Raw genomic sequence first — 25,449 nt, 5'->3', positions numbered from 1 at the left:
AAAGGGGGGGATATAAATCCAACTCTTCTTCTTGTACAGCAACCAAGCCACACTACTAAAATTAACAGTTGCAATACCTAGTACCTTAATTACTGATAATAATCCTGGTGACTTAGTTACTGATAATAACCAATCAGTGAGGAAATGAACTAATTATGCAAAACAAAGAACCAATAAAAAGACATACAGAAAAGGAGAGAGAGGAAGGGGAAGCTGGCCAGCCAGTTGGACACCACTGCTATTTTCAACCACAGGCCTGGTGAAACAGCTCTGTCTAGCAGGCCCTGCAAAACTGTAATGTTGCACAGGGCCTGGGTCTCACGTGACAGAGGTGCCCACCAGACTGGGGCCAGGGCCAAGAAAGTTCTGGCCCCTGTTGAGAACAGGCAGATATTTTTCGGGGCAGGGACCACCAGTAAGTTGTTACCACCTGAGCAAAGAGCCTTTGCGGGGGGAGGTGTATGGAAGGAGTGGTGGTTAAGAGCAGCACAGTCTAATCTGGAGGGCCAGGTTCAATTCTTCACTCCTCAACATGAAGCCTGTTGGGCAACCTTGGGCTAGTCACAGTTCTCCCATAACTCCCCTAGCCCACGCAGAGGCAGGTACTGGCAAACAATCATCAGCTCATCAGGAAGATTGTTCAGGAGGTAGAAAATAGCAACAGTGTGGATTTTCTTTCCTCTCGGGAATCTTTGGAGTGATTCTCCCCAACCATCCAGTTATCAAACCCCGTTACAATTATGAATGGCTCTCCCATACGACTTTGGAGAAGAATTAAAAACAGCCACCTTGTCTCTTTGGAATTCCCGATCCGGTGGACTTTTAAAAAACTCTCTTCCTGTCCCTGCTTAAAAACCTGATGTTTACAGACAAAGAATTGTCAGGAGAAAGGTAGGAGCAAATATATTGATATCCATACCAGAAGCATTGCCAGTGCTTGGATTTTCACATGAGTGTTAGAGACATTCCCATTTTTATTTGGTGGACCGTTGTGGTCTGTTGAAAAGTTATCAGACTGATAAGCTCTCAGTTTATCCTAAACTAGCTAAGGATGCGGCTGGTTGCTTTCCTGCTTGCTTGCGAAATGGTGGGGTTATTTGTTAACTTATTTTGAAGTTAGCTTATCTTGAAGTAGAAATTCGGCTTTTTTGTTTCAGCATTTGGAGGGTACTTTGACCTATTTTGATTGGAGGGTGCAGAAATTTAGATCATACGTTATCCTTCCATAGTCCAGCATAATCCACCAAACTAGCCCACCCTCCTCCTATAGCAGTGATGGCAAACCTTTTCAAGACCGAGTGCCCAAATTGCAACCCAAAACCCACTTATTTATTGCAGTGCCAACACGGCAATTTAACCTGAATACTGAGGTTTTAGTTTGGAAAAAACGTTTGGCTCCAAGGCACACGTTACTCAGTGTAAGCTTAGTGAAGCAACCGTGCAATGCTTCAAATGGGTGAATCACGATCCTAGGAGGGTTTACTCAGAAGCAAGCCCCATTGCCAGCAACCAAGCTTACTCCCAGGTAAAGGATCATGCCCAGGCCAGCCTAGATGTGTGTGGGGGCACTCTGTTTGTGTGTGCCCACAGAGAGGGCTCTGAGTGCCACCTCTGGCACCCGTGCCATAGGTTTGCCACCACTGTCCTATAGCATATGATTACCCAGAATAAACTCAGCTCTGGTGAGACATATTGAAGGTTCAATGCAGTTCAATGTAGCAAAATGCAAAGTGATGCACATAGGGGCAAAAAATCCAAACTTCACATACACGCTACAAGGGTCAGTGCTATCAGTCACAGACCAGGAAAGGGATTTGGGCGACTTAGTTGATAGTTCCATGGGAATGTCAACTCAATGCATGGCAGCTGTGAAAAAGGCAAACTCTATGCTGGGGATCATTAGGAAAGGAGTTGATAATAAAACTGCAAGGATTGTCATGCCCTTATATCAAGCAGTGGTGCGACCGCACTTGGAGTACTGTGTTCAGTTCTGGTCGCCACATCTCAAAACAGATATCTAAGAGATAGAAAAAGTACAGAGAAGGGCAACAAGGATGATTGAAGGATTAGAGCACCTTCCTTATGAGGAGAGGCTGCAGCGTTTGGGACTCTTTAGTTTGGAGAGGAGACGTCTGAGGGGGGATATGATTGAAGTCTATACAATTATGCATGGGGTAGAAAATGTTGACAGAGAGACATTTTTCTCTCTTTCTCACAATACTAGAACCAGAGGGAATTCATTGAAAATGCTGAGGGGAAGAATTAGGACTAATAAAAGGAAACACTTCTTCACGCAATGTGTGATTGGTGTTTGGAATATGCTGCCACAGGAGGTGGTGATGGCCACTAACCTGGATAGCTTTAAAAAGGGCTTGGACAGATTTATGGCGGAGAAGTCAATTTATGGCTACCAATCTTGATCCTCCTTGATCTCAGATTGCAAATGCCTTAGCAGACCAGGTGCTCAGGAGCAGGAGCAGCAGAAGGCCATTGCTTTCACAGCCTGTATGTGAGCTCCCAAAGGCACCTGGTGGGCCACTGCGAGTAGCAGAGTGCTGGACTAGATGGACTCTGGTCTGATCCAGCAGGCTAGTTCTTAATTTTGAACCGTTGCAACGAAGAGGGAAAATGAAAGAAACCAGGATGGATGTCCAAAGAACTTTCAACTGAGCTAAGATTTAAAAAGGAACTTGTACAATAAATGGAAAGGGGGGGGTCACCAAAGAGGAATTCAAACCACTAGGATGCGTAGAGAGAAAGTCAGAAAAGCGAACACACAAAATGAGCTCAGACTTACTAGAGAAGTTAAAAACAATAAAAGGGGGGTTATTTGGTTGTGTCTGTACCGAAAGGAAGAACAAGGAAGTGATAGGATCACAGTGTGGAGAAGATGGCAAAATGCAAACATGATGGAGAAAAGGTAGATCTACTGAACACCTTATTTTATCTCGGTCTCCTCCCAAAAGGATTGGCAGTGTGGCGTGAGGGGAGTGGGAACGAGAACATGTTGGAATGATTGTGCATGGGTTCAATGCCACCAAGTTGCATACTACCTATTTACTACAGGGTTTTTTACTTGTTATGGATAACATACTTGAAATATTAATAATGTGAACAAATCAATGGATGGCACTTCATATTCAACAGCTATGCAGATCTTACAACAACATACATGTTTAGACATCTAACAGGAGGGGGGAAGTTCTGATAAATGTGTACAGATTCAAAGTCAGTTGCCATATTCTTCCAGACAGCTCTGCAGTCACACAAACCATAATTCCTTAATATGAAGGTTGCAGTTATGCGCTTACTTATGAGTGGGTAAGTCCAGTGGTGGGATTCAGCTGGTTTGCACCACTTTGGCAGAACCGGTTGTTAAAACGGTTGTTACATTATTTGATTATTAATTGATTATACAGTATTAATTAATTAATTGATTATAATTGGTTATACATTATTACATTATTAAAACCAGTTGTTACATTGTACGGTCGAAGGTTTTCATGGCTGGAATCACTGGGGTGCTGTGTGGTTTCCGGGCTGTATGGCCGTGTTCTAGCAGCATTCTCTCCTGACGTTTCGCCTGCATCTGTGGCTGGCATCTTCAGATATGCCAGCCACAGATGCAGGCGAAACGTCAGGAGAGAATGCTGCTAGAACACGGCCATACAGCCCGGAAACCACACAGCACCCCAGTTGTTACATTATTTGAATCCCAACACTGGAACCAGTTGTTAAAGTGTTTGAATTCCACCACTGGGCAAGTCCCACTTAATTCAGCTGAGTTTACTCACGACAGAATTTGGCAATAAAAAAACCATTATCTAGACAAGTGTTAAAAGGACTAACTAAACTTCAACCCTTTGCTTCCAGTCTCTCCAGGAATCCATCTGGGTGATCAAATGAAGAAAGACAACCAATCTTGCGTGACTGAGATAATCTTCTTAGGGTTTTCCGATTTCCAGGCTACGCGAGTCCCTCTTTTTTTGCTAATATTAATATTCTACTTGACCTCATTAATTGGGAACAGCCTGATCGTGATCCTTGCTTCCACGGATCCAGCCCTTCACACCCCCATGTACTTCTTTCTGCGGACTTTGTCCATTTTAGAACTGGGCTACACTTTTACCATTGTCCCTAAGACACTCGAGCATTTACTGTCGGAGCATCAAACTATATCCTTGGTGGGTTGTGGGGTTCAGATGTACTTTTTCATTCTTTTCGGCATCACCGAGTGTTGCCTTCTGTCCGTCATGGCCTATGACCGCTACGTCGCCATATGCAAGCCCCTGCAGTATTCTTGCATCATGGATCCCAGGGGATGTGTTCAATTAGCCGTCATCTCGTGGGCCGTTGGTATTTTAGTGGCTTTCGGTCAGTCCATTTCAATATTCACTCTTCCTTTCTGCGGGCCTAACAGAATCAGCCATTTCTTCTGCGATCTTCTGCCCGTTCTGAGATTAGCCACTGCAGACACCTTCAAGAACGAGGTAGCGGTCGCCACCGTCACAGTGATCTTCATCACGGTACCATTTCTGCTCATCCTGCTGTCCTACGTCCTCATCATAGCCGCCATCCTCACGATGCCTGGAGCCGAGAACTGGCGCAAAGGCTTCTCGACCTGCTCCTCGCATCTCATGGTCGTTTCTCTCTTTTACGGGACTGTCACGTTTACCTACATTCGACCGAAGTCGATCTACTCCCTGGACAGCGACAGGATCCTTTCCCTCCTCTACACAGTGGCGATTCCAGCTTTGAATCCGATCATCTACAGCCTCAGGAATAAAGAGATAAAAGCTGCTTTCATGAAAGTGGTAGGAAGGAGGAAAGGCTTGCTTAGACAATAACGAGAGACAAACAGGCGGATGGGTGAGCCTACGCATGAACTCGCTGAACCAGACCAGCGGTCTAGTAAGGGTCACGTTCTCTTCTCAGACAGGCAGCACCTCTGTAGCACCCCAAGTCTTTCACATTACTTACCGCCTCGTTCTTTTAACTGGAGATGTTCACTTCTTGCCTTGAAAACTGTAGGACCTGGTAGCAGAGGTGTAGCTAGGGAAAATGGAGCCCGGTGCAAAATCTGAGTTTTGCTGCCCCTCCTCCCCTAATGTTCGTTTGTGTTTTTTGTATTTTTTTAGTGTTTTTTTCAGTTTAAGACCTGCAGGTGACACAGTTTTAAGGCTAGCAGCATCAAAATTGCAGAGTATCTTTAGGAGACTATCCTGATGATACCAGCCAGGTTTGGTGAAGTTTGGTTCAGGGGGTCCAAAGTTATGGATTCTCAAAGGTGTAGCCCCCATCTTCTATTAGCTCTCATTGGAAACAATGGGGGATGGGACACCCTTTTTGGGAGCCAATACCTTTGGACCCCCTGAACCAAACCCTGAACCAAAAATGGGTGGCATCATCAGGAGAGTCCCCCGAAAACTCCCTGAAATTTTGGTGCTGCTAGCCTAAAAACTGTGCCCCCCGAAGGCCAAAAACTGAAAAATACTAAAAAACACAAAAAACAAACCTGACTCCCCGACGCACGCCCGGTGCAACGCGCACCCCCAGTCCCCTTGTAGTTACGCAGCTGCCTGGTAGTTGGATGGATTTGTTACAAGGGCCAAATATGATATCCATGTGACTTGCTCAGGACGGGTCTGGGGAAGGTGGCTCGCCATGCCAGATTGAGAGCGGGATGGGTACCTGGACTGGCAAGCCTGCTGAGGGTGGCACGGGGGGGGTCAGATCTGACCCCTTGAGAGAGCTTATCGGGCCCATGGACCAGCTGAAGTAACTCCAACTCTGGGCAAGCCAGATCAGGAATGAGGCGGAGCTGCTTCAGCTGGCTCAGTGGCCTGATAAGCCCTTTCAATGGACCAACGCCGGCTCTTGGGCCACATATTTGACACCCTCACCTTTGGGCATAGATTTCAAACTCACTTCCCTCCAGATGTTATGGACTACAGTTCCCATCATCCCCTGCCAGCAATTATGGGAACTGTAGTCCATAACATCTGGAGGGCCGCGAGTTTGACACCTATGACATAGGGGGTTGCTATTAGCAAATCAGGGATAGGCTCCATAGAAGTAACCTGAGGGTCACCAACTTCCAGGTGGTGCCTGGAGATCTCCCATGATTACAACTGATCTCCATGCTGGATTTGACAGCCTTGCATGCAGCAGCAGCAGCAGGGAATTCTGGGAGAGCTCAGCAAACATTCTAAAAGTGACAGTTGGAAACAGTTGCTCTCTGTCTCTGCTGAGGAAAGATGTTAACCAAAGCCCTGTAAACCAAAGCCATGCAAAGCCATCTGACTGAAATATTGTAAATGATACTAGTTGTGGAAACCACATTGTAACCAAACGATGAATTGTGAATGTATTGATGTATAAGTGTTACTGTATGTGTGTGCATATATACATATAGTCTGAATTTCTCTCTCAGTATAAGTAAAACTCTTTTGTTTATGATTTCTGAGGTAAAAAGGCTGGTCTTTACCAAGACAATTGTTCTTATTATAAAGTGACGCACAAAACTACATTCTGCTCGTCACTCTGCAAACAGGAATCTATATATAAATATACCTGATGACCCTGATCAGTTCTTCTGGAGAAAACGGCTGCTTTGGAGTCTAGAAAAAGAAGAAGAGTTTGGATTTATATCCCCCCCCTTTCTCTCCTGCAAAGAGACTCAAAGGGGCTTACAAACTCCTTTCCCTCCCTACCCCATCCTTTTCCCACCCCACCACCTCTCCAGGGGCTCTCAATTTTTTGAAATGGGGGTAGACCTCTATATTTACTCTACTTTTTGAGATCTGCCTGCAAAATAATGCCCATCTATTTTCAATGTCCTCAGTCCAAGAATCTCACATCAGTTAAAAATGAATGAGTTGGTATGACTTGTCAATAGATTTTATTTGAGTGCCAGGATCCCTGGGCCAAAAAGTGATCAAATTGAGCCCTTCTACCCTCTTTCACTAGCAGAAAAGTTGGTAGGCGCCAATCTCTATTATATAATTATTATAAAAGCACTATAAACCAAATTCCAAATAAGCCCTGTAAGTTCTGATCATTATTTTTTTTTTTGCTCTGAGGGAAAAAGAGAAAGGCATGAAACATGTACAGGTCTGTTAGAGGCTACTAACAGACCTGTACATGCCAGCGTGGACTAGTGGTTAAGAGCAAGTGACACCTTCGCACGAGGCCGCACGTCGAGGTTGTGGAGTGTCCGAGCCCCTTTGGGCAGGGGAGCCGCTGGGGACGCTGCTGCTGCTCTCCGGTGGCCAAGGGCATGAACTACAAGCGCGTCCCAGACTGGAATAATGTTGATTTCAATCCGGAGAAGACCGGTCCACACATGATTGTGTGCTTGTTGAATGAGGCCAAGGTCTTTGACACAGGGGTGAGACCCCAAGAGTGGCGTAATGCCCATTGGGCAAGGTGGGCAGCTGCCCAGGGCATCACCTTGTGGGGGGCATCAAAATGCTGGGTTCGGTTTTGGGTATTTTAGTGGTTTTCCATTTTTGGCCTGCAGGGGGCGCGGTTTTTAGGCTAGCAGCGCCAAAATTTCAGCGTATCATCAGGAGACTGTCCTTATGCTACCCCCCAAGTTTGGTGAGGTTTGGTTCAGGGAGCTGTGTGCTGATACATCCAAAAATGCGCCCCCTGCAGGAACATCCTAGAAATTTGCCCAAGAATCTTTGTTCTGCATTGAGTTTTCTGTATTGCTGTCCGTGGGGTTTGCAGGACGGGGGGGGGGGGGGGGCATTTCTGAAGGCACCGTCTCAAAACTTTCAGGGTCTCATAAGGAGACTGCCCTAGTGATACTCCCCAGGTTTGGTGCAGTTTGATTCAGGGGGGCCAAAGTTATGGACCCTCAAAACTGTAGCCCCCATCTCCTATTAGCTCCCATTGGAAACAATGGGGGATAGGGGCACCCCCTTTGGGAGTCCATAACTTTGGACTCCTTGAACCAAACCTCACCAAACTTGGGGAGTAGCATAAGGACAGTCTCCTGATGATACGCTGAGATATTGGTGCTGATATGTCTAAAAATGCACCCCTTGCAGGCACCAATGTCCTGGTGCAAAAAAAATCTGGTCGTGGTGGAGTGGCCGCCCATTGGGGGGGGGCATCCAACTCAGGTTTTGCCCAGGGCTACAGTTTGCCCAGGGCTGCCTCGTTACGCCCCTGACTGTCGCAAATACCTCCCCGCTCTGCTTGCACTCTTTTTCCTGGCTGGCTGCCTCCGATCCACACAACACTGGGTGATCAAGTTGTGATGTGAGTGAGGCAGCACCTCCGTGCAAAGGAAATGCAGAATCATCATCTCAGTTCTTCCCATGATGGGTTTGTGTGTGTGTGTCAAAATTTTCTTTCAAAAAAAATTTCAATCATTTTCTTCCAAAAATTTCAATCATTTTCATGTTTATAATTTATCCACTGCATTGTTCTCTTGCCCTTCCTCAAAGGAGCTGCGGGTGTACAGGATGCGTCCCAGCATTTATCTCCACCGCCACCCGACAGTCTCTGTATGTGTAACCTCAGCTTGTGGGTTCTGTGGGGCAGCACTTGGAAGGAGTTGCAAAGAACCAAATTTAAACAAAACAGTTTACTTCTCTTTACAAGTAACATTAACATCAACATTTAACATTACAATTCAAGGTCCTGTTCAGGTTGCATTTCAAGTCCTTCTAGTTACAGTCTACTGATACTGCCAAGTCCAATTCTTCTTTGCAAGTGGGTTGGCTCCTGAAGACTCCAAGGGCTTGATGAACAGGATGCAACATGATGAAGGTTTCCAGGAGAACTCTCACCCATTACAACCACAAAAAGAAACCCTTAACAAGGTGTCAAGGGCTTATACAACCAAGGTCCGAGTCTGGTAGCCTTGTCTCCTCCAAAGAGCTCTGCAGCCTTTCTGCTGCTCTGAGTCTCCACCCCCTTACTGGTTCAACCCATTCTGGGCATGGGGGTTACATATGCTCTTTGCAATTTCTTAAAAGAAAACACATGGTCCATATTAGAATCCAAATTGCATCCTTGTTCTTTATCGTTTTTATGGTCTTAGGGATCTTCAGTTTTTGAAATTTGTCTTGCGTTCCAATCAAAATGACCAATTATAAATGAGCTCAATCAACCAATTAAACATCTATTCCAGTGGTGGTGAACCTATGGCACGGGTGCCAGAGGTGGCACTCAGAGCCCTTTCTGCGGGCACGCGGGCACAGTTCATCATGTGGGGGGGCGAAAAATCACACACCCCACACACACACACACATCTAGGCTGGCCTGGGCACGATCCTTTACCTGGGAGTAAGCTCAGTTGCTGGCAATGAGGCTTGCTTCTGAGTAAACCCTCCTAGGGTCATGATTCACCCATTTGAAGTGTTGCACGGTTGCTTCACCAAGTTTACTCCCGAGTAACGCGAGCCTCGGAGCCAACTGTTTTTTCTAAACTACAATCTCAGTATTCAGGTTAAATTGCCGTGTTGGCACTTTGCGATAAATAAGTGGGTTTTGGGTTGCAATTTGGGCACTCGGTCTCGAAAAGGTTCGCCATCACTGATCTATTCCCTGTGGCTGTTGTCACACAATCCCCCGGGCATCAACCACCTGTGCAATCTTGCTTAGCTACCAAATAGCTCTGACTATTTGCAACCCATATAGCCATCATTTATACTTTGTTCAGTGTTTACACATTACGCTATTCTTCAAAGAAAAATCCATACAAGGTCAAAATTATGCAAAGAATTTCAGCCTAAATCCAGAATTGCCACCACAAAAGAATCTCAACTGTACTGATGATATGAGTTGGTATCCATTTCCTTCATTTGTGTAAGTTCACGGGGCGCGGCACAGTTTCATAACACGGAAAAAAAATCCAGAGAGATCCTTGAACAAAGTTTATTAAAAAAATTATCCAACATTTCCACCAAAGTCATAAGATGATGTACATAGTGACATTCTCCCTCCCTCCATGATCATCACAACAGCCCTGTGAGGTAGGCTAAGAGATAATAACTGGCTCAAAATTACCCAACAAGTTTCCTGGATACTCCTGAATTCGACTCTCTAATCACTCCCAAAGCAACCTCAGTGCTTTAATTTAACCTTTTTTCTTCAGTAGAAAAAACCTCTAGCTCTCTCTCCGCTTCTCTTGCCCCATCCCATAATCGCCCTCTTTAACGCCTCTTTCACTTCTTTGTTCCTAAAGCTGTAGATCAAGGGGTTCAACATAGGGGTGATCACCCCATACAGCATGCTCACCAGCCTATCCTGGTCTGGATGGTGGCTGGAAGAGGGGCGTACGTAGGTGAAGATGGTGGTCCCATAGAAGAGGCACACCACCATCAGGTGAGAGGCGCAGGTAGAGAAGGCTTTGCGCTTCCCCTCGGCAGAACGGATTCTGAGGATGGCGGAGATGATGTAGACGTAGGAGACCAACGTGACCAGGAAAGACCCCACCCCAAAAAAGCCCCCAACAATCAGAACGACCATCTCAGCCAAGTAGGTGGAACCACAAGAAAGGGCCAGAACGGGTGGAATGTCGCAATAATATTGATTGACTCTATTGGATTTGCAATAAGGTAGCGTGAAGGTCAGCACCGTGTGGAGCAAAGAGTTGAGGAAGCCCGTGATCCAGGTGCCAGCGACCATCTGAAGACAGGCCTTCTTGCTCATGATGACTGTGTATCGCAAGGGGTCGCATATAGCCACGTAACGGTCATAACCCATGACAGTCAAGAGCAATCCCTCAGTCCCCGCCAGGGCTACTAGGAAGAAGAGCTGCAGAGCACAACCAACAAAGGAAATTAAATTATTCTCTGACAAGAGGCTCTCCAGCATCTTAGGCACCGTGGCTGTGGGGCAGAAGATGTCCAGCAAGGAGAGGTTGGTGAGGAAAAAATACATGGGGTTGTGCAAATGGGAGTCCGCTCCTATGGCAAGAAGGATGGTACCATTTCCCATGACGGTGATCAAATAAATGAACAAAAAGGCAGCGAACAAGGAGAAGCGGACAGCTGGGAGGTCGGAGAGTCCCATTAGGATGAATTCTGTCTCCGTTGTGCTGTTCTCCATTTCTCTGTTCAGAGCAGAACTAACCTGCAAGAGGTACAGAGCCGTGGATCAGCTTTCAAAGGAATGGAGGATCTATGTATGGACTGAAATAGAGACGTTCTATATACAACATTTGTGATTTACTACCATTCCCCAATCCTATCCCCACTTTTACTTTGAGTAAGGTGACCAGATGTCCCGCTTTTGGCGGGACAGTCCTGCCTTAAACCAATCTGTCCCGTGTCCCGTGGGGTTTTTTAACTGTCCCGATTTTGCCTTCTGTGGCACTCCCCTTTTCCCGCCCTGTTCCCATGCCCGCGGCCGCAGGAGCACACTGCTTTTTGGGGCGCTCCCCGATTTCCTGCCCTGTCACAAGGTGGGAAACAGGGGAGTGCCCCAGAAGGCAGTGCGGCAGCCCCCCATGCCGCCCCCCGTCCTGGTTTAAAAAGGTGACAATCTGGTCACCTTAACTTTGAGCTATCTCATGGGCTTCAGGAACCACCTTTTTCCACAGTGCATGAAACACAGATGCACACAGCCTAAAACAATATTGTGCCCTGTGATGAACCCACAAAAATCCCCTTCCAAATTATGTCTAGAATTAGAAGGTCTGGATACCTTCCGTGCCTTAAATAGGTGAATTCCCACAGCCCAAATATAGCCTCTTCAGGATGTTACATGCAGCATTGGGGGAAGAACTTCACCCAGGTCTCCAGTCGCTTGCTGAACGCGTAAACGGCACACGTGCGAATGGAACATGGGTTCAAGTCAGCTGAACCATATTATTTACTTTGCTGTTTATCCCACTTTACACTGAAAATGGGTGCTGGTCCTCAGTACCGGTGAATATGGCCACCCAAAAAAGGCCTGCTTTTGGCTAAGATTCCCTGCACCTCCTTGGCTCCTTCCACACATGCAGAATAATGCACTTTCAAACTGCTTTCCGTGCTCTTTGAAGCTGTGCAGAATGGCAAAATCCACTTGCAAACTGTTGTGAAAGTGGTTTGAAAACGCATTATTTTGCATGTGCGGAAGGCACCCTTGCTTTGTTCTCTTCAGCGTCAGGAAGCCAGAAAAGCATACGTAGTCATCTGGAACTGCTCTGTCATTCGCGTTATTCATACAAGGCCGAGCTTAAACTTTAAAAATGAGCATCGAGTTCAGGGCCCTCAGAACTAGGACAAAGAGGCTTAGAGACAGCTTCTACTCTAGAGCTGTGGCTATGCTAAACTCCGCTGCTTCATATTGATGTATTTGGGGCTGTGTAGGGATGGGTGGAGGAAGGGGAAAGTGAGGATGATGTATGAGTCTGAAATTGTGTGCATCGAGGAATGCTGCTGTAAATTTCGTTGTGCGTGCACAATGACAATAAAAATGCTTATGCTTATGCTTATTTTTCGAATTTAAGCTTGGCTTTGTCCGAATAACACTTTGTACAGCAATGAATTCAGCCCTACGGAACAATGTTTTGTTCTATGATTAATCTTCATTAATCAAGACATATAATCCCAACATCCTACATCAAATTACATAAAAATGAACATAAAAGACCTCCAATTTCTTCTGCCCCCCAAATAGAGTTGATTGTAAAGCTTACCACTTGATTCTTAATGATAACCAAACACAATATCAAATCTTAACTGTTAAACTTGATAAGATTCACACCTTTTCCTGATACAGCTAAATTAATCTTCCACTCCTTAAAATCACAAGTCATCCGTTCAGGACTTTTTCCATCTTACACAAATAGTCCATCAAGAGTTTCCACTTTGTCAGTACATTTAGATAGATTCTTTTCTCTAATCCAAGAAGTGAATTTTGAGACCTTTGCCAATTGCAGCCGCTTCAGTAATCAAACTTTACCGGTAGATACAGATGAGTTTTTCGATTATTGCACATATGGTATTTGCATAGATACAAACAAAATTCAATTTCCCCCTCAAACTGCCTGTCCATGAGTTCCAAAAGATGCACATTTGTTTGACGGATTCTTTTCTCTAATCAAAGAAGTGAATTATTGCCTCCTCTGTCAATGCCAACAGCTTCAGTAACCAAACTTTACAGGTAGATATAGATGAGTTTTTCCACTATTGCACACATGGTATTCACATAGCTGATATCATAGATACACAATTTTTTCCCCCAAACTGCCTGCCCAAGAGTCCCAAAAGATATGCCGATGAACATTCCTGAGGCATGATATTGTCTACCTAAGGTGTTGGGGGTGTTTATTTTTAATCTATGTGATCTTTGAGTGGAAATTGTCTGCAGGAGCAGATTTTCCAATCAACTCACAAAGCTGGGTCCATCCACATATTTCTATAATTCTGAGCATCCTGTCCAAAACATTCTGTGTACCTCTTCCATTCTCCATATTCCTGCTGCTTTTCATGAATCCTGCTTGTTCCGTAACTCTCAGTCATTAGACGTCACTGTGGATCTGTTTCAAAGAACCAGTAATACTCACTCAAGATGAAGGGCTTGTGTCTATTCCTCCAAATGTAGACTAGCAAGCATTCTTCTCATCTAGGAGACCTGTCATCTGTAAGAGTGTTTGTTGGAAGCGCAAAAGAATTGCCGGGGCCAGAGCCACCCGGTGGTCCCTATAAACCACTTCTGCATTTTCCACGATGAACTCTGAAGTGTGGTATGTGAACTGCCTGAAAATTGTCCGCACCTGATAGAGCTTATAAATCCCAGAATGCAAACTGTGGAGGCTATCGGAGCACAATGAGATAACTCAGTAACAATCACTGATCTGAAAAGAATAGTCAGGACCACACATTTTCCCCCTCCTAAATGGGCCCCAAAGGGAGAGTTAAAAGAAATGAGGATGGTGCCAATTCCAAGTATTTCTGTGCCAGGAAGCTGGCCTCTGATAACCTCTTCAGGACAATAATGGGAGATGATGACACCATCTTCAAACTAATGGATCTAAAGTCCCCAGACCCTCTATAGCAGTGGGGGCGAACAGTGGTGGGATCCAAAAATTTTAGTAACAGGTTCCCATGGTGGTGGGATTCAAACTGTCTGCAGGGGCGTGACGGGGACGTGGCCGAGTATTCCGGGGCGGGGCATTCCTGGGCGGGGCTGTGGCAAGGACGCAGCCACTGCACCGGTCCTTGGGCGGGAAACGAATGCACGCAGGCGCAGGCTGCCACGCATGCTGGTGCACCTCCTGCTAGACTGCTTAGAGTTCTGTGCGCTACTGCTGACAGGAGGGGCATAACGAAGGCAAAAATCACGTGGCAAAATCCCCAATTAGTAACCCGCTCTCAGCACACACAAATAATTAGTAACCTACTCTCAGGAACCTGTGAGAACCTCTGGTGGCAAACCTATGGCATGGGTGCCAGAGGTGGCACTCAGAGCCCGCTCTGTGGGCACGCGCACACAGAGTCCGTCATGGGGTGGGGGAAGCACTGTTAAACCCCACTGATTTTCATGGGAAGAACTAAAGCGCGATCCTTTACCTGAGAGTAAGCTCAGTTGCTTGCATTGGGGCCTGCTTCTGAGTAAACCCTCCTAGGGTCATGATTCACCCGTTCAAAGAGTTGCACGGTTGCTTCAAAGCAAAGCCACTGACTACCACCAAGCTTACTCCCGAGTAACGCGCACCTCAGAGCCAACTGTTTTTTCTAAACTAAAACCTCAGTATTCAGGTTAAATTGCTGTGTTGGCATTTTGTGATAAATAAGTGGGTTTTGGGTTGCAATTTGGGCACTCGGTCTCGAAAAGGTTCACCATCACTGCTCTATCATTTATGTCATTTATGTCAAGATTATGTCTTCAGCCCAGTTGACTAAAATGGTGTACCTGTATGTTTGGCTGAACCAAAACAGATCGCATGTGCAGGATCGTGTGACTGAATAAAGAACAGAATCCTTCCATGAAGAAATCTAGCTGGTTTCAAAAAAGTCTCAAGTCTAACCTTCTCCCTGATGTGTTAATTAACAGAGAATAGAGATCTTTTCCTTCAAGATTCTTTCTTTTCTTTCAAGATTCTTTCAACCTCTAGTTCCTTCAGTGGAGATGTAACGGAATGTATATGGGACTTCCCATATCCAAATAATGTGTTCTGTCTTGGAGCCTTGAGTCATTTCCTGTCCTCCCTCAACAGCTGGTCTTCAGAGGTATACTGCCTTGGAACGTGGGTGTTTCATAGAGCCATCTGTAGACCTACCCCCCACCCCCACCCCAAATGAATTTATCTAATGTTTTATAAAAGGAATCTAAGCCAGCTAAGCCAATGGGAGCTAATGGTAGATGGGGCTACCCTTTTGAAGGTCCATAACTTTGGACCCCCTGAACCAAACTTCACTAAACTTGGGTGGTATAATCAGGATAGTCTCCTAGAGATAGTCTAAAATTTTGGTACTGTTAGGTTAAACATTGCTCTCACAGGCACCCTCAAATTTTCCCTGGGTTCTCTCTTTAAATCCCCCCCCCCTTTGGAGTGGATTTAAAGGGAGAATCTGGGCTCCCTAGATTAAAAAAAACATTGAAAATATTGTTGAAGGCTTTCACAACCAGATTCAACTGGTTGTTGTGGGTTTTACAGGCTGTGTGGCCGTGGTCTGGTGGATCTTGTTCCTAACGTTTCACCTGCATCTGTGGCTGGCATCTTCAGAGGTGTATCACAGAGAGAAGTCTGTTATAAGAGAAGTCTGGACACAGTGTATAACAGACTTCTCTCTGTGATATACCTCTGAAGATACCAGCCACAGATGCAGGTGAAACATTAGGAACAAAATCTACCAGACCACAGCCATGCAGCCCAGAAAACCCACAACAACCAACATTGACAATGATGCTGTTTGGGGGGTGGGTGGGTGGGAAATATATTTTGAAATAGCATCACTATCAATGTTGTTTAAACTAGAGAGCCCGGAGTCTCTCTTTAAGGTGGATTTAAAAGGAGAATCTGGGCTCTCTAGTTTAAACAACATTAAAAGCGATGCTGTTTCAGGGTGGATTCCCCCCTTCAAAAAAAATAGCATCACTTTCAATGTTGTTTAAACTAGGGAGCCCTGGGTGTGTTCAGATTTGTGTGTTGGGGCATGTTCTATAATGTGATGGTGACTTTGAGATGACCTGGTGCAAAATAATGCTGTTTGGTCATGGTGGGGGAGTCCCTGCTGCCCATATTGGGGGGGGGGGCGCAAAACTCAGATTTTGTCCCGGGCTCCATTTTCCCTAGCTACGCCACTGGCTCAGAGAAAGCATCAGAAAAGGTGAAGATGTGAGCCATGGTATCAGCGTTGTAGAAGGAGACCTGTCCCCCTTCATAATCCAGGTAGACTCCCACCTTCTGAGGTTTGTCCTTGAGGGCCAGCCATTTAGATGGAGAGTCAAGAGCCTTGTACTCACTGCCATTCCGCAACCAGATGGCCCAGAATCCATTGCTGGGCTTGATGGTGACTTTGGCTTCCTTTCTGTTGACCAATTCCTTTTAAAAAAAATTTTTTATTGTATCATTTGAATATTCCATTTTATATCAATTCACTTCTTCATTCGTTTTCAAACAATACATTTTCCCCTTTTTCCCCTCCCCCTATATTTTCTTCATAGTTTTATCAAACAAACAGCAGTAAGTTCATTCTTTGTAATCTCTTCTCCCATATCTCCTCATTGACTCCAGCTTCTTTCATCCAATCCGCATAAATGGTCCATACCTTCAAGATTTCGCTCTGTTTATCTTGCCACAGTTTATTCTTTGTTATTATTTTGAAAATGTCCAGTGTCACTTGTTCCCAGATATATTCCAACCATTTCTGGATTGTCCATTTTTTCTTTTCTTTCCAGCCTAAAGCTATTGTTGCATGTGCTGCTTTGATCATTGTTTATACATATAGCTATGTTTTTTATCTACCCTTCTATCCTCCATTACACCCATGAACATTAAATCATTATTTATCCCAATATTAATCTTCACCAGTTTCTCGATATATAACATTACGGTTGTCCAAAAAATTTTCACTTCTATACATTCCGTCCACATATGGCTATAATATGCCTCCTGATCTCCGCAGTGCCAGCATTTAGGACTGAGTCCTTTAATCATATATGCTAGTTGTTTTGGTGTTCTGTATCATTTCAATATCACTTTTCTTTCCCAGTGCCCAGAATGCATACACACACTTGCTGAACCTCTCCAGTCCATCTATGACCTCCTCTTCGGGGTTGTCGACCAAATGTACCCCACCATGAATGTCAAATCCACAGAATGTCAAAATGAAACAAAGGCTCATTCCGCACACGCAAAATAATGCACTTTCAAGCTGCTTTCAGGGCTCTTTGAAGCTGTGCGGAATGGCAAAAACAGTTGTGAAAGCAGCTTGAAAGTGCATTATTTTGCGTGTGCGGAATGAGCCAAAGAATTTCTCCTTAAGTCCACCACAAAATTACCACCACAAAAGAATCTAAACGGTGCTTATGACATCAATTTGTATCCATTTCCTTCACTTCTGTAAGTTTACCAGGCGTTTTATGACATGGAAAAACCCAAGGAGATCCTTGAACAAAGTTTATTTTAAAAGAATGATTCAACATTTCCACCACAGTCACAAGGTGATATACATGGTGACCTTCACTCCCCCCCCCCTTCCAATGATCCTCACAACAAGCCTGTAAGGTATGATAATCCAGGAGATCATAACTGGCTCAAAATTACCCAACCAGCTTCCTGGATGCTCCTGAATTCGGCTCTCTAACCACTATACAGCATTACACCTCTCCTTTAATCATAAGCAACAACCAAATAAGATGAGGTTGAGTAGAAAGGGATGAAAGAAAATGCAATTTACTGTATAATTTCTCTTAAGTTTCGGCTTAGAGAGCAAGAGTCAAAGTGTTCATGGAAACAGCAGGTATTAACATGAGATTTTCTCATTTCTAAGGAATGCAGAATATTGTGTTTTCTTGAATCAGTATTCTCTTGCCCCATCCCACAATCGCCCTCTTTAACGCCCCTTTCACTTCTTTGTTCCGAAGGCTGTAGATCAAGGGGTTCAACATAGGGGTGATCACACCATACAGCATGCTCACCAGCCTATCCTGGTCTGGGTGGTGGCTAGAAGAAGGGCGTATGTAAGTAAAGATGCCGGTCCCATAGAAGAGGCACACCACCATCAGGTGAGAGGCACAGGTAGAGAAGGCTTTGCGCTTGCCCTCGGCAGAACGGATTCTGAGGATGGAGGAGATGATGTAGACATAGGAGACCAACGTGACCAGGGAAGACCCCACGCCAAAAATGCCCCCAACAATCAGAACAACCATCTCCGCCAAGTAGGTGGAACCACAAGAAAGGGCCAGAATGGGTGGAATGTCACAATAATATTGATTGACTCGATTGGATTTGCAATAAGGTAGGGTGAAGGTCAGCACCGTGTGGAGCAAAGAGTTGAGGAAGCCCGTGATCCAGGTGCCAGCAACCATCTGAAGACAGGCCTTCTTGCTCATGATGACTGTGTATCGCAAGGGGTCACATACAGCCACGTAACGGTCATAAGCCATGACAGCCAGAAGGAAGACCTCAGTCCCCGCCAGGGCTACTAGGAAATAGACCTGCAGAATGCAGCCAACAAAGGAAATTATATTATTCTCCGACAAGAGGCTCTCCAGCATCTTAGGCACCGTGGCTGTGGGATAGAAGATGTCCAACAAGGAGAGGTTGGTGAGGAAAAAATACATGGGGTTGTGCAAATGGGAGTCCGCTCCTACGGCCAGAAGGATGGTACCATTTCCCATGACGGTGATCAAATAAATGAACAAAAAGGCAGCGAACAAGGAGAAGCGGACAGCTGGGAGGTCGGAGACTCCCATCAGGATAAATTCTGCCACTGTTGTGCTGTTCTCCATTTCTTTGTTCAGAGCAGAGCTGACCTGCAAGAGGTACACAGTCATGGATCAGTTTTCATAGAGATGGAGGATCTATGTATGGACCTTCTACACACAACATTTGTGATTTACTACCATTCCCCAATCCCATCCCCACTTTTACTTTGAGCTATCTCATGGGCTTCAGGAACCACCTTTTTCCACGGTGCATGAAACAAAGACGCACACAACCTAAACAATACTGTGCCCTGTGACTAACAGCCAACAAAAAATCCCTTCCAATTAATGTCTGGAATGAGAAGGTCCAGAAACATTAAATAAGTGGATTCCACATGGCACTTATATAATGTTTTGGAGAAGAACTGGAGGAACTTTATATTAAAAAAAAGAAATATAGAAAAGATATTAGAAACTTGGCGACCTTTAAATGATTTTGTACAAATTAGATATGGAACAAACAAATTATTATTGTACCTTCAATGTTAAATATCAATTAACTTATGAATATATGGAAAAAAATAGCAAGTGCTATATTTATTAAGGTAATAATACAACCCCTAATAAGGGATCTCTCTTAAATTGGAAGTCCCCCCCCCCTCTCCTGGGGTCTTTCTTTTCTTTTTTTCTCCCTCTTTTTCCTTGTTCTCTTTTCTTATTTTCTTATTTTCTATTTCTTTATCCTTTGGCGCTTGGCACACTGTTCTATTGTTAATATTAATTTTCTCTGAAAGTTGATATATACTGTAATAACTGTTGATATACAAATGAAACGGAATTTTAAGGTATTGTATCACTGTGGTTGAAATAAACATATATTTTTAAAAAAAGAACTGGAAGAACTTCACACAGGTCTCCAGTCGCTTTTTGAACACGTAAACAACACACATGCAAGTGGAAAAAAGGAAAATGGTTTCAAGTCAGCTGAACCATATTTATTTACTTACTTTGCTGTTTATCCCACTTTACACTGAAAATGGGTGCTGGTCCTCAGTACCAGTGAATATGGCCACCCCAAAAAAAAAAGCCCTGCTTTGGACTAAAATTCCCTGCACCTCCTTGCTTTGATCTCTTCAGCAGCGGGAAGCCGGAATGCATACGCAGCCGTTTGGAACAGCTCTGCCATTCATGTTATTCGTACAAGGCCGAATATTCGTACAAGGTCCTACTGGTAGTGTAGCCACATCCTTAATCTTCTACTCCTTAAAATCACAAGTCATCAGTTCAGGACTTTTTCCATCTTACACAAATAGTGTTTCCATGAAGGGTTCCCAATTTGTCAGTACAGCTTGACGGATTCTTTTCTCTAATCAAAGAAGTGATTTTTGCCTCCTCCGCCAATTCCAACAGCTACAGCAACCAAAATTTACCGGTAGATTTAGATGAGTCTTTCCACTATTGCACACATGGTATTCACATAGCTAATATCATAGATACAAACACAATTCAATTTTTTTCCCCAAACTGCCTGCCCGTGAGTCCCAAAAGATGCACCTCTGAACATTCTTGAGGCATGATATTGTCTACCTAAGGTGCCGTGGGTGCTTATTTTTAATCCATGTGAGCTCTTAGTGGAAACTGTCTGCAGGAGCAGATTTCCAATCAACTCACAAAGCTGGGTGAGAGTCCATCCACATGTTTCTATTATTCTGAGTATCCTGCCCAGAACATTCTGAGTACCTCTTCCATTCCCATATTCCTCCTGCTTTTTAGGAATCCTGCTTGTTCCGTAAGTCTCAGTCATAGTGGATCTGTTTCAAAGAACCAGTAAAACTCGCTAAAGATGAAGGGCTTGTGTCTATTCCTCCAAATGTAGACTAACAAGCATTCTTCTCATCTCGTAAACCTGTCTCCTGTAAGAGTGTTTGTTGGAAGCACAAAGGAATTGCCAGCCCCTGACGGAGTCACCCTAGTTGTCCCTATAAACCACTTCTGTATTTCGATTCGATAGCCTTTACTGGCATACAAAACAGACCAATTTAAAATACAGTTAAAATGGTAAAGATAACATCACATTGATCAAGAATTCAGTTTACAGACCTCGGCCAGGAACTTGGCCACTGCAAGACAACCATTGAAATCATTACAGTTTAAAAGAATAGTTACTTTATCTGGCTCTGGGTGGGCCTCGATAAGATCAATGACCTGCATTAATAAGCTGGATCTTAATTCCTGATATAATGGGCAGTGGAGAAGGATATGCAAAATAGAATCCAGCTGCCCCAGGTTGCAGGAACATAGCCTCTTCTGCATTTTCCATGATGAACACTGAAGAGCGGTATGTGAATTGCCTGAAAATTATCTGCACTTATAAATCCCAGAATGCAAACCGTGGAGACTATCAAAGCACAATGAGATAACTCATTAGCAATCACTGATATAAAAAGAATAAGGACCACACATTTCCCCCCTCCTAAATGGGCCCCAAAGGGAGAGTTAAAAGAAATGAGGATGGTGCCAATTCCAAGTATTTCTGTGCCAGGAAGCTGGCCTCTGATAACCTCTTCAGGACAATAATGGGAGATGATGACACCATCTTCAAACGAATGAATCTAAAGTCCTCAGACCCTCTGTAGGAGTAATTTATGTCTCGAGTATGTCTTTAGCCTACTTGACTTAAATGGTAAACCTGTACGGGGGCTGGACCAAAACAGATCGTATGAGCAAGATCATGTGACTGAATCAAAGAACAGAACCCTTCCATAAAGAAATCTAGCTGGTTTCAAGAAAGTCTCAAGTCTAACCTTCTCCCTGGCTCATTCCGCACATGTAGAATAATGCACTTTCAAACTGCTTTCAGTGCTCTTTGAAGCTGTGCGGAATAGCAAAATCCACTTGCAAACCGTTGTGAAAGTGGTTTGAAAACGGATTATTTTGCGTGTGCGGAAGGGGCCCCTGATGTGTTAATTAACAGAGAATAGGGATCTTTTCCCATAGCATTTCCAAGTTTCTTCGAACTGTAGTTCCTTCAGTGGAGATATAACAGACTGTATAGGGGACTTCCTGTATCCAAATAATGTGTTCTGTCTTGGAGCCGTGAGTCATTTCCTGTCCTCCCCCAACAGCTGGTGTTCAGAAGTACACTGCCTTGCAACATGGGTGTTTCATGGGTGTTTCATAGATAGCCATCAGTAGACCTACCCTCCATGAATTTATCTAGTCTTATGGAAGGAATCTAAGCCAGTTTGAACCACCCAGTTCTATAAGGCAAAGAAACTTCTTCAAACCACACACGATTCTTCTGTCTGTCTGTCCTAAACCTTGGTTTTTAGAAAGGAGGGAGAAATTTTGGGCAGAGAAGCGGCCTGTGCAGGCGCCGCAAACAGGAGGGCAGTGATTCTCTCGCACACGCAAGGATTTTAGATTTCGATTTCAGATGGGAGGGGGATGGCGATTCCATCGCACATTTGATAGCGGAGTCAGAAATGATTTATTCCATTTCTGATCTTGTTTTTAAATAAAGGTGAAATTATGTTTGATTTCTTTATAAGTTAGATAGGAACAAGTTGTATTAGGTAGAATGTAGGAATTACTGTTGTGTTTTGTATTTGTGTCTGCATGGAACCTCCTTTGCTCAAGGCAGGAATCCACCCCTGCTCCACCTGGGCATGTCCCTTTCATTTGTAAAAACCCTGAATGGACGTCGACAAAAGGAACCCCGGAAGAAGTGCCTCCATCTGCCTTAATCCCACCAGCAGGCAGATAAGGGTGCTGTCGTCGTTAGGTTTCGTTTCCCGGTCCCAAGCACCCAAAGGACTCTTTTGTGTTTTTCCCGCCTGTACCTACGTCATCGCCTCGCCCTGCTTCTGCCGCGAAATTCGAGAAGGGACTGCCCTCTGGACTCTAATTGGTTCCTATGTATTTGTAGATGAATGATTGGTTCCCATGTATTTGTGAATGAATGGTTGTAGGTTGCCCTGTACCCTCCCGGATTTCCCGGATGGGAGACTATGTATAAAAGTTGCTGTAGAGCTGCTAGGCAGCACAGTTGCCGTGGTGTGGAGGTGCTGACACGTAGGTCAGCATCTCAATAAACTCATTATTATTTTCAATATTCTCGCTGTGTCGGGTCCTGTTTCTGTTCCTCTGCGCTGCTGAGAGCTGGCGGATCTGGGGAAATAAAAGTTACCCAGGCAGCGCGGTAACACATTCAAGGATTTTAGTCAGGAGGGGCGCCCGAGGGCACCAATTCCCAGCATCTGTTTTGTGTTCAAAGTTTTAAAAAACTAAAATAGTGGGAGTGAAGGGGGTGAGCTCACGGTGCAAATGGAGAAGCACCGGGCTCGTGAAGAAATATTTGGGGCATAATGCGCCAGCCCTGCCTTGAATCCCACGAAGAACCAGGTAGCAGGGAAGAATCGACAGCAAGGCAAAAACCACTGTGGCAGACATACTACCTGGATCTACCATGGGGCATCTTGACTGAAAATTCGGCCTAGGCTGAAGACATAATCTTGACATAAATGACTCCTACAGAGGGTCTGAGGACTTCAGATCCATTAGTTTGAAGATGGTGTCATCATCTCCCATTATTGGCAGCAGCAGTGGCGTAGGAGGTTAAGAGCTCGTGTATCTAATCTGGAGGTACCGGGTTTGATTCCCAGCTCTGCTGCCTGAGCTGTGGAGGCTTATCTGGGGAATTCAGATTAGCCTGTAGACTCCCACACACGCCAGCTGGGTGACCTTGGGCTAGTCACAGCTTCTCGGAGCTCTCTCAGCCCCACCTACCTCACAGGGTGTTTGTTGTGAGGGGGGAAGGGCAAGGAGATTGTAAGCCCCTTTGAGTTTCCTACAGGAGAGAAAGGGGGAACATAAATCCAAACTCTTCTCTTCTTCTTTTGTCCTGAAGAGGTTATCAGAGGCCAGCTTCCTGGCACAGAGAGGCCTGGAATTGCCAAAAGCATCATTACTTTTAACTCTCCCTTTGGGACCCATTTAGGAGGGGGGGGGGATGTGTGGTCCTGTGTTATTCTTTTTAGATCAGTGATGGTTAATGAGTTATCTCCTTGTGCTCCGATAGTCTCCACGGTTTGCATTCTGGGATTTATAAACTCTATCAGGTGCAGACAATTTTCAGGCAATTCACATACTGCACTTCAGCGTTAATCATGGAAAAAGCAGAAGTGGTTTATAGGGACCACTGAGTGGCTCTGAGCCCGGCAATTCCCTTGTTCTTCCAACACATACTCTTATAGGTGACAGGTCTCCTAAGTGAGAAGAATGCTTGTTAGTCTACATATGGAGGAATAGACACAAGCCCTTCATCTTTAGTGAGTATTACTGGTTCTTTGAAACAGATCCACCATGGCTGAGAGTTACGGAACAAGCAGGATTCATGAAAAGCTGCAGGAATATGGAGGATGGAAGAGGTACACGGGATGTTCTGGACAGGATGCCCAGAATTATAGAAATATGAGAATGGACTCTCACCCAGCTTTGTGAGTTGATTGGAAAATCTGCTCCTGCAGACAGTTTCCACTCAAAGATCCCATAGATTAAAAATAAACACCCGCGGCACCTTAGGTAGACAATATCATGCCTCAAGAATGTTCAGAGGTGCGTCTTTTGGGACTCACGGGCAGGCAGTTTTGGGGGAAAAAATTGAATTGTGTTTGTATCTATGATATTAGCTATGTGAATACCATGTGTGCAATAGTGGAACGACTCATCTATATTTACTGGTAAAGTTTGGTTGCTGAAGCTGTTGGAATTGGCGGAGGAGGCAAAAATCACTTCTTTGATTAGAGAAAAGAATCCGTCAAACTGTACTGACAAATTGGAAACCCTTGATGGAAACACTATTTGTGTAAGATGGAAAAACTCCCGAACTGATGACTTGTGATTTTAAGGAGTAGAAGATTAAGGATGTGGCTACACTACCGGTAGGACCTTGTACGAATATTCGGCCTTGTACGAATAACATGAATGGCAGAATGTTCACAGGTGCATCTTTTGGCAGGCAGTTTTTTTGGGGGGGATATTGAATTTTGTTTGTGTCTATGCAAATACCGTATGTGCAATAATAGAAAAACTCATATTTATGAACTGGCAGAGTTTGGTTACTGAAGCTGTTGGAATTGGCAGAGGAGGCAAAATTCATTTCCTTGATTAGAGAAAAGAATCTATCTAAATGTACTGACAAATTGGAAAACCTTGATGGACCATTTGTGTAAGATGGAAAAAATCCTGAACTGATGACTTGTGATTTTAAGGAGTAGAAGAGTAAGGATTCAGCTATATTAAGGAAAGGTGTGTGTCTGTTCAAGGTTAGCAATTAAGGTTTGATATTTTGTTTGGTTATCATTAAGTATCAAGTGGAAAACTTTAAAATCAACTCTTTTGGGGGGGGCAGAAGAAATTGGAAGTCTTTTATTTTTATTCTAAGGTATTGTGACTTTGTCTACCTTTGGATGTTGCGATTATATGACTTGATTAATAAAGATTCATCATAGAACAAAAGATTGTTCAGTAGGACTGAATTCACTGCTGTACAAAGTGCTATTCAGACAAGGCTGAACTTACATTCTAAAAATGAGCTCTATGCCTTGTACAAATAACATGAAT

At 44.5% G+C, this 25,449-nt stretch overlaps 3 protein-coding genes across 3 annotated transcripts; 1 reads left to right on the top strand and 2 right to left on the bottom strand.

The window, feature by feature from the left end:
* The first annotated feature begins 3,902 nt into the window (after positions 1-3,902).
* On the top strand, positions 3,903-4,847 carry LOC125444327 (olfactory receptor 10P1-like). Its single transcript, XM_048516754.1, has one exon. It carries the CDS (start codon positions 3,903-3,905, stop codon positions 4,845-4,847), a length of 945 nt encoding a protein of 314 aa, XP_048372711.1.
* Positions 4,848-9,998: 5,151 nt separating this feature from the next.
* On the bottom strand, positions 9,999-13,671 carry LOC125445342 (olfactory receptor 5V1-like). The gene is made up of 2 exons (XM_048518387.1): positions 13,517-13,671; positions 9,999-11,089 (listed from the first exon to the last, which is right to left on the bottom strand). The coding sequence occupies exon 2, from the start codon at positions 11,068-11,070 to the stop codon at positions 10,111-10,113; it is 960 nt and encodes a 319-aa protein (XP_048374344.1). The 5' UTR covers positions 11,071-11,089; positions 13,517-13,671; the 3' UTR covers positions 9,999-10,110.
* Positions 13,672-17,943: 4,272 nt separating this feature from the next.
* On the bottom strand, positions 17,944-18,915 carry LOC125444326 (olfactory receptor 5V1-like). Its single transcript, XM_048516753.1, has one exon. The coding sequence runs from the start codon at positions 18,907-18,909 to the stop codon at positions 17,944-17,946; it is 966 nt and encodes a 321-aa protein (XP_048372710.1). The 5' UTR covers positions 18,910-18,915.
* Between the last annotated feature and the right edge of the window lie 6,534 nt (positions 18,916-25,449).

Source organism: Sphaerodactylus townsendi, linkage group LG15, assembly GCF_021028975.2.
Source record: "Sphaerodactylus townsendi isolate TG3544 linkage group LG15, MPM_Stown_v2.3, whole genome shotgun sequence".
NCBI lineage: Eukaryota > Metazoa > Chordata > Lepidosauria > Squamata > Sphaerodactylidae > Sphaerodactylus > Sphaerodactylus townsendi.
This window is presented reverse-complemented; position numbering and strand designations above follow the sequence as displayed.

Coding starts and splice junctions, on each gene's coding strand:
- LOC125445342 (XM_048518387.1), bottom strand. CDS start 11,070: ATGGAGAACAGCACAACGGAGACAGAATTCATCCTAATGGGACTCTCC.
- LOC125444326 (XM_048516753.1), bottom strand. CDS start 18,909: ATGGAGAACAGCACAACAGTGGCAGAATTTATCCTGATGGGAGTCTCC.
- LOC125444327 (XM_048516754.1), top strand. CDS start 3,903: ATGAAGAAAGACAACCAATCTTGCGTGACTGAGATAATCTTCTTAGGG.